This window comes from Magnolia sinica, chromosome 13, assembly GCF_029962835.1.
Source record: "Magnolia sinica isolate HGM2019 chromosome 13, MsV1, whole genome shotgun sequence".
Taxonomy (NCBI): domain Eukaryota; kingdom Viridiplantae; phylum Streptophyta; class Magnoliopsida; order Magnoliales; family Magnoliaceae; genus Magnolia; species Magnolia sinica.
Window position 1 is genome coordinate 9,581,267 of NC_080585.1, and position 15,064 is coordinate 9,596,330.

General features: G+C 37.9%; 1 protein-coding gene across 1 annotated transcript; it reads right to left on the reverse strand.

Moving 5' to 3' along the window:
- Window positions 1–243: 243 nt before the first annotated feature.
- On the reverse strand, window positions 244–13,114 carry LOC131222730 (histone acetyltransferase of the MYST family 1-like). The gene is made up of 9 exons (XM_058217896.1): window positions 12,767–13,114; window positions 9,856–9,944; window positions 9,091–9,150; window positions 7,825–8,034; window positions 6,825–6,893; window positions 6,207–6,368; window positions 2,729–2,822; window positions 1,629–1,771; window positions 244–668 (listed from the first exon to the last, which is right to left on the reverse strand). Exons 1-9 carry the CDS (start codon window positions 13,074–13,076, stop codon window positions 465–467), a joined length of 1,341 nt encoding a protein of 446 aa, XP_058073879.1. The 5' UTR covers window positions 13,077–13,114; the 3' UTR covers window positions 244–464.
- Between the last annotated feature and the right edge of the window lie 1,950 nt (window positions 13,115–15,064).

Genomic DNA, 15,064 nt, shown 5'->3' on the forward strand with positions numbered 1-15,064 from the left:
GCATTGCTCATCTGTTGCGCCTCACCAGTCTATGTCATTCTTTTAATAGGCTCTCCCATGGATGGGCCACATGACACATTCACTAACAGCCCTCACCATCAAGATGGTGTTTTAGTGACCTTTCTCTGTATGGTGGTGAAGGTCTCTAATCAGTGGGCTTGTTGCAACATGGCTGATCCCCCCACTAGATGAATGGTCTGGTGAACCGCTTGGTGAGGTATAAGAGATGAGAATACATCAATATCCAACAGGAATTGATCTGACCAGATTATCATATCCAAACACGGCCTTGTGTTTGAGAATACATCAATATTCACCAGATTGGGCAGAGTAAGTGGGCTTCAATTGGCAAATGCAATCACAAGACATGGAGTGTGGTCCATAAACTATCCTTCATCAATCTACCTTTTACATTTTCCAGTCCAAGGAAGGACGACTGAAAGCTTGAACAAAGTTGTTAATCATCAACCTTGTTCCTTGTAAGGAGTCCATATCAGCTTGCTCACGTCAACCTCAAGACCACCCCGGCCTGCTGCTTTTAGATGGCGATCTAGGACTTTTGGGTCTGCACAAATCACATGCTGCCCTTTCCTGTATTGGATTAGGTCTAGACTCTGTAGCGTGCTCAAGATATCATCAGCTTTTATGGCCGTCATATCACTGAGTTCCTGCACAAGAATGAAAGAAGACCCATCTCCCCATATATCATATCAAGGAAACAAGGTATCAATGGCAAGTGCAAGTACTAAAGATAATGAATATGTACCAAAGTAACAAGTAGGTGTTGTAATCCTAAATTAGGATGATCTGATGTTGGCGATATGTATAAAAGTGGAATGCCATGCAGGGAGCATGTTGCGCACACACTTGAACACCACCCTATCGTATAGGATCTTGGGCCATTCATAGGTCGAACCTGCTCTTAACATGCACCCAAAGTCATACAAGCCCAGCCGTCAGGCAGTCATTGACTTCACCTTTGTATCACACTTGCACATGTGCCCATATAGTTGAGAGCACTTTTCCTCAAGTACTTCACAACATGCCTCTATTCAAATTTTAAAAATCGGAAAAGAGAAAAGATGAAAAGAAGAAGGTGGCCACATCAGCAGCCCAGCATGGGAAGAACTAAAGCATTCGTGTATCAGTATTAGTGATTCATGTAGTTGGTTTTTATTTTTGTCCCAGTCAGGAAAAGAAAGAAGATAATTATTTATTTTTAATTTTATGAATGGCGATTATTGGAAAATGCAAAAACAAGAGCAACTGAATAAATGAAAACTACGCAGCCCAAAAATCTCACAACCTGGAAAAGAGGCCCACTATATCCAAATAGAATTTTAGGACCAAATGCCCACATCATCCAGGAAATCTGCAGCATTGTTAGCAGACCTGGGCATCTTGGAATAGGTCACCAAAAATAGGAGCAAATGTCTGCAGCCTCTTCTAGAGTATCAGCAAGCCTCCAGGGGAAGGAACCATCTCTAAGCCCATTTGATAACATTACTAGAGTTCCCTTTGATGATTAATTGCTATTTATGCAGTTAATTCGAATAGTTAACACATTTTCAAGAAGATGATGCTGTTAATTCATCTTATGAGATGTCTTAGGTTTGAACCATGCCTACCTTGATGGAGATGTTGCCTTTGTGTTTCTTCAGGATGTCTAGAAGAACCCTTGTCCAATACCCTCTGTAGCTCAAAAGTCCAAGGTCAGAAAGTGGTCGTTCAGGCGTCCCCACTTTGCCTTCTTTCTTTGAAAGCTCATAGGCTGCTTGACAATAGCATCTCATCAGTGGCCACTTTGAGTAGATACTCCAAAATAAAGGGTAAAGGATAAGTGGTTATGCAGACTATAGAAATGGCATCTGTGAATCATAATCATATTTACAAGGAAGCTATGCTGACCAAGGTCCTAGGGCACATTAAAACCAAGAGAAAATTCAAAGAGATAATCAAGGGCCTTTTGGATAGGAATCCTGGTGGATTTCTAAGTGCCCGTTTGGATGCATTGAAGAGTATTCGCAGAAATGCGTTTATGTGGAGAGAGAAGATTGCATCTTCCACATCCGGAATGTAGCTTGGCTAAAATAATTTCCATGAAATTCTGTTTCCATGGAAGCTCCCAAATGTTTCAAAGAAATGAAACTTTCCCATTTGAACTTTTCAATGCATCCAAACGGACCCTTAATATCTAGCAAGGGTGCCAACGTGTCATGTTCCCATGTGGGAGGAGCCCCCAGAAAGCTGGGCTTGATTTTTGGCACCAAAAAAAAAGGGTGGCGTGGAACCTTGTCCCTGACCTTTGGGTTTTGAGTTTGTAAAAGTAGGGGGAAGTAGTCCCCATGATTTAGTGATTGAATAGTTGATACCATGGGCAGATAGTTGATATTATGGCCTCCATTGTGGATGGCCCAAGCACCAAAAAATCCTCCAGATTGGAAAATTTGTAACGATTCAATAGTGGTCAACAAATAAACGGTCAAGAGAGGAAAAAACAGGAGTGCTTCACTTTCAACTACAATGGTCTAGAATCTTTCAATCTGGAGACTTGGTGCATGAGTCATCCACGCTGATGGCTGCCATATCAACGGTGTAGATAATTGAACCATGGGCCCTGCTTGTACACAATGAAAAGATTTCTCCTGTGCAAACAGGCCCTAAATATTCTTTATTAGTTACCCATACAGGAAAAAGAAGAAGAGACGAAAAATGGGAGAGAGCTTACAGAATGCAATTAGAAACTTTCCGTATCCTTTTCTCTGGTAAGGGGGAAGAGTGAGAATGCAAGCCAAATTATATGACTCTTCTGAGTGTTTTTCCTGCATAATCAGATGAAGAGTTGAAAGAAGTTTTTTTTTTTTAAAAATAAAAATAAATTATTGCATTCTAAAAAGAAGAAATTTTGAATTAAATAGGACATATAGGCGCATTCCCATAAATAACCTGAATTGAAAAAAAAAAGAGTCCAGAGTAGCAAAAAATTGGAAGATACTGAGAGTAATTGAAACATTCATAGCAAGCAATATGCAGAGAACAGGAGAAAAGCAAACAACTAGAGAACCTAATATTTGATAGCTTACATCAGAGACCCCTAGCTTCAAATTCCCCCAATAGTTGGCCACAAATTAAAAAGTTGTCATTGAAAGAAATGAAATCATATTCCAAACAGGCACTACCCAAAATAATGAAAAGAAATTGATAAAAACAAATTTTGAATTAAATAGGACATATAGGCGCATTCCCATAAATAACCTGAATTGAAAAAAAAAGAAGTCCAGAGTAGCAAAAAATTGGAAGATACTGAGAGTAATTGAAACATTCATAGCAAGCAATATGCAGAGAACAGGTGAAAAGCAAACAACTAGAGAACCTAATATTTGATAGCTTACATCAGAGACCCCTAGCTTCAAATTCCCCCAATAGTTGGCCACAAATTAAAAAGTTGTCATTGAAAGAAATGAAATCATATTCCAAACAGGCACTACCCAAAATAATGAAAAGAAATTGATAAAAACAAATTTTGAATTAAATAGGACATATAGGCGCATTCCCATAAATATCCTGAATTGAAAAAAAAAAGAGTCCAGAGTAGCAAAAAATTGGAAGATACTGAGAGTAATTGAAACATTCATAGCAAGCAATATGCAGAGAACAGGTGAAAAGCAAACAACTAGAGAACCTAATATTTGATAGCTTACATCAGAGACCCCTAGCTTCAAATTCCCCCAATAGTTGGCCACAAATTAAAAAGTTGTCATTGAAAGAAATGAAATCATATTCCAAACAGGCACTACCCAAAATAATGAAAAGAAATTGATAAAAACAAATTTTGAATTAAATAGGACATATAGGCGCATTCCCATAAATATCCTGAATTGAAAAAAAAAAGAGTCCAGAGTAGCAAAAAATTGGAAGATACTGAGAGTAATTGAAACATTCATAGCAAGCAATATGCAGAGAACAGGTGAAAAGCAAACAACTAGAGAACCTAATATTTGATAGCTTACATCAGAGACCCCTAGCTTCAAATTCCCCCAATAGTTGGCCACAAATTAAAAAGTTGTCATTGAAAGAAATGAAATCATATTCCAAACAGGCACTACCCAAAATAATGAAAAGAAATTGATAAAAACAAATTTTGAATTAAATAGGACATATAGGCGCATTCCCATAAATATCCTGAATTGAAAAAAAAAAGAGTCCAGAGTAGCAAAAAATTGGAAGATACTGAGAGTAATTGAAACATTCATAGCAAGCAATATGCAGAGAACAGGTGAAAAGCAAACAACTAGAGAACCTAATATTTGATAGCTTACATCAGAGACCCCTAGCTTCAAATTCCCCCAATAGTTGGCCACAAATTAAAAAGTTGTCATTGAAAGAAATGAAATCATATTCCAAACAGGCACTACCCAAAATAATGAAAAGAAATTGATAAAAACAAATTTTGAATTAAATAGGACATATAGGCGCATTCCCATAAATATCCTGAATTGAAAAAAAAAAGAGTCCAGAGTAGCAAAAAATTGGAAGATACTGAGAGTAATTGAAACATTCATAGCAAGCAATATGCAGAGAACAGGTGAAAAGCAAACAACTAGAGAACCTAATATTTGATAGCTTACATCAGAGACCCCTAGCTTCAAATTCCCCCAATAGTTGGCCACAAATTAAAAAGTTGTCATTGAAAGAAATGAAATCATATTCCAAACAGGCACTACCCAAAATAATGAAAAGAAATTGATAAAAACAAATTTTGAATTAAATAGGACATATAGGCGCATTCCCATAAATATCCTGAATTGAAAAAAAAAAGAGTCCAGAGTAGCAAAAAATTGGAAGATACTGAGAGTAATTGAAACATTCATAGCAAGCAATATGCAGAGAACAGGTGAAAAGCAAACAACTAGAGAACCTAATATTTGATAGCTTACATCAGAGACCCCTAGCTTCAAATTCCCCCAATAGTTGGCCACAAATTAAAAAGTTGTCATTGAAAGAAATGAAATCATATTCCAAACAGGCACTACCCAAAATAATGAAAAGAAATTGATAAAAACCATCAAAAAAAGCAAATACCTCATTTGTGAAAAGACAGAACAAAAAGAAGAAAGAGATGCAAATCATCTCCACATGATCAAGCACAAGCATATGGTCATAAAGCTGAATTTCCTCAGTTCTTGCTCTCCTCTCACTTCAATATTAGTTCTTGCTTTTTTATCTTATGGACAGCAAAATAGTGAATACACTATTTGTCTAAAATATTCATTAACTTGTTTTGTTTATCCATTGACTAAGCAAACACCTTCCATCATCTTATCACCAAACTTATTTCTTGACAAGGAAACCAATTGACATCATCCATGCAGTAAGTTACACTACCTTCCAGTTGTCAGCATAAGCAATTGAGACATACAATACTGATATGCAAGTCACAGAGAGTGTGATCTCTTTACATAGACATTCCATGATTTGCTGCTAATTCTGATATAGAAAAGCCCATGTTGCCTAGACAAAAATATCACACTGGCTTCCATATCTCGTTTTTCAGAAATATTTCCGTCTTTCATATTGCATCCATCTTTCATATTGCGTATAGTTTCAAGTTTAGCATGGAACTTCAGCACCAAGAGATGTTGGTTACTCATCCTTCTCATTCTCGTTTGTATAACTATGTTGCCTATGAACATAGTCAGAAAGTTATATGAACCCACTACCTTATATGCTGAAGCTAAAAAAGATGCTCCACTGGAAAACAAAATTAAGATAAACACCTTGTGGTGAGGCATATCATTCCATCAAGCTGATCTAAACAATTCAGAAAATCACAAGTATTACACTATTCTCCAACACACGATACAAGTGACCGGTTCTTTTTTACATGTATGAATAGTCTGAGGCTATCAAGCAATTTAGGGTATTGAAGAAAACAAATTCAAGTATGGCTTTACTTACAAAAGTTTAAATAGAAAATTCTCTGTACCACTCCTAACAAATTTATCTTTTACGTTGTGTAAAATGAATCTTATGTAATGAAAATCGATACACAATACAAGTTAAATATAGCAACAACCAGAGAGACATGTGGATACATTTACACCTCACAGTGAATTTTTTTTTATAGGTGTGCCTTACAGTTGGTAGCAAAAATAATTACACTGCAATATTATTTAGTAGCAAACATAATTACACTACCATATTACCTTGGAAAAATATCCAACCATGTGGCACCCTCTATCATCACATTCACATAATATGTAAAATAGAAACAGATCAACGTCATAGTAAAGTGTCTTGTGATCAAGAAACAGTTTCGCCAAATAGCAAAGATTCTGGCCATACACCTTGTTCTTCTTGCCATCAACCTGTTGAAAATTAATTCCATGATATTAAACAAAGGTGCTAAAATTCAGTCTCAAACAAACAGCAGTAAAATGACCAGATATAGTACTTGAAACATTCAACCAGAAGAAAGTAGTCAGGAACAAAACAAGATAAATAACAAGGTTACAAATAAATATCAAGCAGCAGATTCTAACAGAACTGGTGTTAAAGACTGCATCAAAACCAACACCTGAGCTAAAAATATTGTGAATATACCTTTCTTTTGGGAAGAATGGTGGTATGCCATGCAAGCTTGCATAAGGACAGGTAATATCAAGCAATAATTGAAATTAATGAAAGAGTTCAAAAATAGATAACAACTTAATACCGGCCTTCCCTACTCAATTAAAAAGAAGAAGAAGAAGAAGAAGAAAGGAAAAGAAAAAGAAAAAGAAATTGCATGTAAAATTAATTCAGAAAGGACAAGAGTAACCTGCCTCAAACATTGAGAGTGTGCCACTGCGGTAGATCTCATCACCTGGGGGATGCTTGAGATCACATTTCCTCTACACAGCAAAACCATTTTGGGTTAACATGAACACCCTTGTGATAGCCAAAAGAATACCCCAAGATTTAAATAAGAACAAAGAAACTCAATAATCCCATTAAACTCCACGACCACACGAGTCAAGTACAGTGGATCCCCTACAAGCAAACTCTCAGTATGTGGGTATGACAAGGATTGGTTCCAAGTTATGTGTCTAATCATGCTAAGCATTTGATGGCAATATTGCAAGTTGGGTCTGAGTACAATTGGCACAATTCATCATAAATTCCTATCACATTACTAGGTGTGAGGTTCAAAACACTAGCAAATCTAGAGTTTCCAGTCGCGAAAACCTTATCATTATCCAAGCATCTGACTCAGGTACAGTAGCTTTTTGAAGGATTCAAATATCATAATTCAATACCCAAATTTTAAGTATACAAATAAATCATCTGAATATTAAACAAAAGGTGAAAACAACCAATTAGGTCCTAAACTCCTAATTGATACTCAGACATAAAATAGAAGAAATTCAGGCTAGATGCTCTTACACATTTTTTTTTTTTTGGGAGAGATGCTCTTACGCATGCTCAACTACAATAACAGATATGCCAATTTCTTTCAGTGTATATAAACTAACAAGGCCAAAATCATCATTGATGTTAATCTTTTCTGGTCCACATTTGCAGTGTTTTTTGTTAGTGTTAAGCATTAGTGCCCCCAATAAGTGGGATGTGCAATGTCCAGTACACATCTGATGGATGCTGTTCAGAAGAAAGTGAGAAATGCACGCAATGTGAAATGCAATGACTCGAGAGTTGAATATAACATTTCATGAGAAAGGAAGTGGTCCATGCAATACCATAATAAAGCAGTTCACTCTTTAAAAAAATAAATTATAATAAGCAGTTCTTAAATAGAGTAAAATTAGAAAAAATTGAGCAGCTCACCATATGCCTCTGAAGCTGTTCCTTGCGCTTCATGAAGTTGAGGCAAAATTCACAAAAGTACAGCTTCAGAGTATCGTTGTATTCTGGTGGAAAAGGCGAGAAATACCATGTCTCAATCTCATATCTTCCAAGTTCTATGGTTGCTATGTTTTTCACTTTTGTAAATTCCTCGTGTTCACGTAAGCTGGCAGCATCAAGCTCTTCATGGCCCTGGCTAGGCAAAGGTGGTGTTAGATCAAGAGGAATTTATCAGAGTAGGTTGAACATAATAGAACAGCATTTACAAGCAACTCTTGCAAGGAATCAAGCTAATAATGATTAGGTTTTCCGTCAAAGACCTCTCTAATACCAACTGACGTAGATCGGGATCCTCAAATTGACAAAAAACCCATCTGTATGATTTTCCATGCAAAAGAGGGAATAAGAGGGGAAGGGGAATCAGAAAAATTCAAGGCAAGGAGAATCAGGGAAATTCAACCACTTGAGGTCTTGGTATCGATCCCTAGTGCATGTGGCTAACATGGAGTGTGTGTACTAACAAGCTAACCCAAAAAATAAAATAAAATAATAACAATAAATCAGGGAAATTCAACAAAACGGGATGTCCAAACACTCCCAAAATCAACTTAAGAAGACAAGAAAAGGGCTAGAGCAAGCTCATATCTCAAATCCCTCACTACTTCTCAAAATTCAATTAAAAAAAAAACAACCAAATATGTGATCAAAACAGACCTTTTTTGTAACCTGCTAATATTTGTGATTATTTTGATAATCACAAGTAACACCCAACTAATCAAAATTAACTCCAAAAAACAACCAACTGAGCATCCACCGTTCAACAGATAGCTTCAAGTTGCCCAAAGTAGTGTTTCATTGTTGGATGCCGGTGTGGAGATCTGATTTCTGCAACCATATATTTTTGTCCTGTGTCGATGTTTCAAACAAGCATGTACTAAACCAACTGTAACACAACCCTCTTAAGTGGAAACACCCCTAAATCTCACACAACATCAAGCAACACTGGCAAGTATGGCTTGGTAGTTTTAGTAGAACAAGAGTAAAAAAACGAAAAAGCATGAAATTTAACAGATCTAAAAAATAAAAATCAAATGCCATTAAGAAAAGAGAAGAAAAGGTAGACATGTGCGTAAAAGAACGGATATGGAATCAGATCACATTTCTTTTATCGGTGACGAGAATGCCATCGCAATAACAAATAGTCAACTACAGTAACACAACTAAACTGCAGCACATATTTACACATACCTCAACATGGGTCTCATCGATTTTACGTTTCTGGTGACGCGTCATTTTCAAGCTTGTTGCCTGAAAAGACCATGTGTAAGAAATTTCTTCGAAGCTGTAAAAATAAAGATACTTACCCATGAGATGTAAAGCAAAGGTGCATGAAACTGATAATGAAACAACTAGAAAACAAATGGAGATAGATACGGCAGAACTTAAATAAGAGGTGTTTCCTCATAAATCACAAGTCAGCAAAGAGAAGTTGTGTGGCATGGAAGTGCTCCTCAAATGCCACCCAAATAGACAGTATAAAATCGCCAGTGAGAAGACTCCCCATTATTATTTTTCATTTTTTGAAAGTTTAGAGGACTCTCTATACCAGGTTCATGGCATGAAAAGTAGCTGAAATACAACCATCTCAAGTGCAATATAATCTGCAGAGGAATGCCATTTGCAGCTGCACAAGAAGATGCATGACACAAACTCCCTTCATGTGCCAAAGTAGCACACAAGTGAATGTACCTAGTCCTAAAATCAGGCCAGTCCATGTATCAGAAGCACACATGTACTTTGAATGTGAACACTGGTAAACCATCCATTGGGTCCGTGCAGATCTTGCCCAATTGATGAATGGACCAACCTGCCCTTTGGACTAGCAAATTCATCAAGAGCCTGCCCTTATAAACAGACCAGACCTCACATGTATCTGGCCCCCATGTATACAGTGCAAGAAGCATTACTCATGCATTCTGAGAATAAAACTGGCATGGATACGGAGAACAATACCTTATCCTCGACCTTTTCATCAACATCAGTCTCCACTGTATCAAGATCAAGTTGTTCTAGCTTAACCCACTCGTCAAGCCTTCTATTGACTGCAAAAATAATGCACCCCAACTATAAATAGCAAACATTTAAGAGAGAGAGAGAGGAATTCGATTATGTGGTCTATGAGGTCGATATATAGTTCAGTTGAAAGGCATGTCAGAAGAATACAGTTACCAAAGAAATAATTTGTTGTTAGCAAAGTGGTAAGAGCGGTTGATTTTAATCATAAAAAAGGAAAAACATGTTGGAAGAACGCACAGTGTAATGTATGCAGATGGTTGTGGCTAATGTCCAGAAATCAACTTCTTTGCTATAAGTGGTGGAAAAAAACTATTGGGATGAGTGCTTCAAGCAAGCATTTCAGTTTTCGAGAGTGTTAAAGGTGAAAACCATACCATACCATTTCCAGTAGGACACAAAACAAAAATTGATTCAGGGAAGAAATGTATGTGACTTCTAGCTCAAGTTAGGAAAATTTTAACAGCCTGTCTCACCCCCCCAATGCTAACATTAAATGTCAATAAAGAGGAAATGGGTATCCGGTTTCCTCATGTATGACTGGAAAGTTATGTAAGGGCCTGTTTGGATTCATGGAAAGAAAAAAGGAAAGAAAACACCCTAAACCCATGAAACTCACTTTCCATTGTTTGTCAAACCTTTCTTTGTGAGAATTTGTGGGGAACAACATTTACCACTTTCTTTGTTGGAAAACAAACAAATTTAATTTCCCACCTCCACCCCTAAGAAATGCATTTTCTCACAATGGAAGGAAAATGGTTTCTCAAGGGTTTCCAAATGTGCCACCATTCATATTCAATCGTCTCACATGTCTAAAAAGCCATATGTGCTACCATCCATTTTCTCTTGCATCCCACATGTGCTAAAGTGCCACACGTGCCACTATCAATGTTGTCAAATCGCATATGCGATCGCATGCGAACAACACATGTTGTTCACATAAGCAATTGCATAATCGCACGTGTCATCGCAATTTTGTAAAATTTTTTGAAAAAAATTGAAAAAATTATAAATTTTTTTAAATTTTTTCTAAAAAATAGGAAAAACTTACCTAATTAGTACACATGATTGGATTGGGTTATTTTACTTATTTCATTATAGTTTAAGTGTTTTCATTAAGTTAAATATTTAATTACTTATATTATATTTACATAAATTTTAATAAAACAATCAACAAGCTACATTAAGAAAGAATTAATTATTAAAAACTTCAAACATAGAAATTTATTGATAAATGGATGACTTGAAACTACTCACAAGTTACAACTCACAAAATATAAAAAATAAACATACTTGAAATAGTTGTAAAGAGATTAGAGTAAGAGAGAAAGAGGTATAAGAGAGAGAGTGAGAGATCTACAGCTTTGGAGTAAAGAATAGTGAAAATGGAGGGGATATGAGTACCTATTTATAGACAGAAGTGCACCAAATTGGGAAAAAAAAAAATTGATTGTTGGGAAATATGCAATCGCTATGCAGTATGTAATCGCATACTCGCATATGCGATCGCATGTTGGTCGCATATTAAAGTATGCCATGGCATACTTGCCAGATCACATATACCATTATAGCATATGTGATTTGATCCACATCATGTGCATATGCGTATATGCGATCGCATTGCCACCATCCATCTTCTCATGTGCTAATGTGCCTCTTGTGCTACCATCCATCTTCTCATGTGCTAATGTGCCACATGAACGGTTCATCTTCTCTCACACCCAACATGTGCAAAGCGCTCCACATGTGCCAATGTACCATCGTCCATTTTCAATCACTCCAAATATGCCACATGTGCCAATGGTGCCAATGTGCACAAGTGCTGCCATCTAGCTTCAACTGCCCACGTGTTAAATGTGCCAATGAATGTCTTGTGCCATATGTGCCACCGTATAGCTTCAAGCACCTCGGATGTACCATGTGTGCCACAATTCAGCTTCAAGTACCCACATATGCAGCGTATGCCATTTGTGCCACTATCCATCTTTAAGCATCCCACATGTGCCACGTGCAAATTTGGCACATGATAATGACTATGTAGAATTATTTTCCAAGAATTATTTTTTTCCAAGCAACAAATTTAAAAATAGATGCTAAATTTCTGGAAAATCTTGCTGAAAAACAAAGAATAAAAATAATGTTTCCTTTCCCACAGTTTCCTGGAAAAAAGGTTTCCTAATAGAAACAATATTTCGTTTCCTATGCCTTCCATTAATCCAAACAAACCCTACTTGAAATTTTGAGCAAAGATCCTCTATATAAATGGCAGGGAAGGCAACTAGGGCTGTCAATGGGCTGGGCCTGGGCCAAGGAAAAACAAAATTTTGAATAAGCATTCCCAAACAGTTCAAAATCTGTACCGAAGCCAACCCCAGGCCTGGCCTTTTGACAGCCCTAAGGCAACTACAATTTGGTGCCTTCTTGATTCGGCAGTGCATCCAAACACACCATGAACGTGGGCCAACCTTGCACCCGCCTTTCAAAATTCCATTTAAAAAAAGATAATAATAATAATAAGAAAAGAAGCAGAAGAAGAGAAAATGCTAGATCAGCCCAAATATGTATTTGTATAGACATCCAAACAAGCCCTAAGTTTTCCTGCTACTTCAACACTTATCAACCTAAAACCCTAACCCTAAAACCCCTAAAGATCAGAAACGAAAACATATAAATTGAGAACAATTCCCCTAATTTTCCAGTCTATCAAACCGTTCTCGCCCAAATGAAAGCTAAAATCGATGGGAAAAAGGATAAGTACACGTAGTTTCAGTATAATGAACATAATTCTCAAATTCAATCCAAACCCTAACCCTAACCCTAGAAATGAATTCGAGGGATGGGGTCCACTCACATTCGGTGTAGTGGACATAGTATTCGTAGTCGTTAGGTCCGCCACACTGCATCTTCCGGCGCTCGATGACCTTGACGGGATGGTATTTCCCGTCCCTCCACCGGCACATGACGCGGGTCCCGACCTCGAGCGGCAGCACGCCCGCCGACTTCCTCTTCCTCGGCCCATCAGATTCCAGCGGATTGCCGGAGGAATCCTCGCCCGGCAGCGGCGGATCGTTGCCGTCGCTGTATTCGGGCCTGGGCTGTAGATTGCCGTTGCTGTCTGGGGTTCCGTCGTTCTCAACCGTTGATCCCGCCATCGAACCCATTTCAAGAAAATAACGCCTAGAGAGAGAGAAAGATACGGTAAAAGGCCTTTAAGACAGATTTCCTGGGAAAGCCTTTTCAGGAATTTCCTACGCAAGGATTCGGGGTGGGGCCCACTGCAATGCTCGTGAGAAATCCAACCCGTCCATCCGTTTTCGAGCTAATTTTAGGGTATGTTACCAAAGATAAGGTGGATCCAAAACTCATATAGGCCACACAAGAGGAAAAGGTGGGGATTTAGTGACCACCGTTGAAATACTTATATGGCCGCGAAAGTTTTGCATCGGTCTTAGTTTTTGTGTTTTTACTTCATTCTAGTGAAAATGACCTTATAAACGGTTTGGATGGCATATAAAGATTAAGGTGGAGACTAGAAAGTTTTCAACAGTAGGAATTTCTTTCACAACTGTTTCATCTCGTATGGCGCAGTTGAGTTTTGTATACTCCTCATATTTTGTCGCATGAGCTAAAATTAGCTCGAAAAATGGCTGGACGGGTTGGATTTCTCACAAACAACACGGTGGATCCCACCTTTCTTCCCAGCGCTGGAACTTCCTGCGAGGCTTTGCAGGAAATCCGCGTCCGTGCGAAATGAAACCGCGACTGGACGCGGTTTGGGTAGTGACGCTGCCACTAGCCAGTTGGCTAGTTGTCTCTGTTACGTGGGCCCCACCATGATCTGTGTGTTTTATCCCCACAGTCCATTCATTTTTACACATAATTTTAATAACCTCTCCCAAAAATTAGGCAGATCAAAATCTCAGGTGATCCACACCTGGGAAAACAGTAGTGATTGAATGTCTACATCCAACCTGTAGATTAGGTCATAAAGACTTAGATGAAGCCCAAAAAAACAAATATCAGCTTCATGATACAAAACTTTTGTAACCTCAGGAAGTTTTTTATGGTGGGAATTCAATCAACACTGTACGGCCCTCTTGAGATTTTGATCTACTTAATTATTCATATCATAAAATTATCTGGAAAAATTAATGGACGGCATGGATGAGAAACATACATCATGTTGGGTTCCACAGAGCACCGACACTAGCCATTGGCTAGTGGAAGCTGGAGTAGCCGATCCGTTTCCGGGATTCCGTAGTAACCCTCCTGTGGGCTACACCATGATGTATGATTTCTATACACGCCATCCACCCATTTTAAAATCTCATTTTAGAGTATCAAGCCAAAAATAAGGTAGATCCAAACCTCAAATGGATCACACTACAAGAAACATTGGATGTTGAATACTTACCGTTGAAAAGTTACTGCGGGATATAGTTTTGGATCAAACTGATTTTTAAAATTTCCCTTATCTAAATTTACTTAACTTTACGAACAGGTTAGATGGGAAATAAAAATCCCCTATGGGCAATAACAAGGTTTTAACTTTAGGAACAGGTTAGATGGGAAGTACAATTTGTTTTTTTGTTTTTTCCTGTTTTTTTGCAGTTTTATCCAGGCCTGCATTAACTTATCAAAGGCATGGTCAATAAAAATTACAGTGTATCTTACAGAGTTTTTAATGGTGAGCAGTGAATAACCATTTTTTTTTTTTGTTAGCTTGTTAGTATACCCCACTGTCAGTTCACACTTCAGGGAATCGATACCAAGACCTTATTGTTGAAACGAGGTATCTTTCACTTTGTCTACCACTCGAGCTATGGATCGGTGTGTCAGTGAATAACCATTGTTTCTTGGGACCCTGGCTTAAAATAATCTTTAAAAAAACAGATGTAGGGAGTGGATCTACAATGGGCCGCGTCTCACCCACATCGCTGGTTTGGGTCGCACGAAGTCGCGCTCCTAATTCGAGTCCGCCCGCGATGCTTTTTTTTCGAGAGGACATTCAGTATGATGAATGTCTGGCCGGACCCCACATCCTTGTGCATTTAAGGGTATGATGAATCAGTCCTGGACCGAATTTCAGGTGGGGAAGGCCTAAATTGGGAGTTATTGATAGACGCCGACTGTCGAATCATGTCAAACT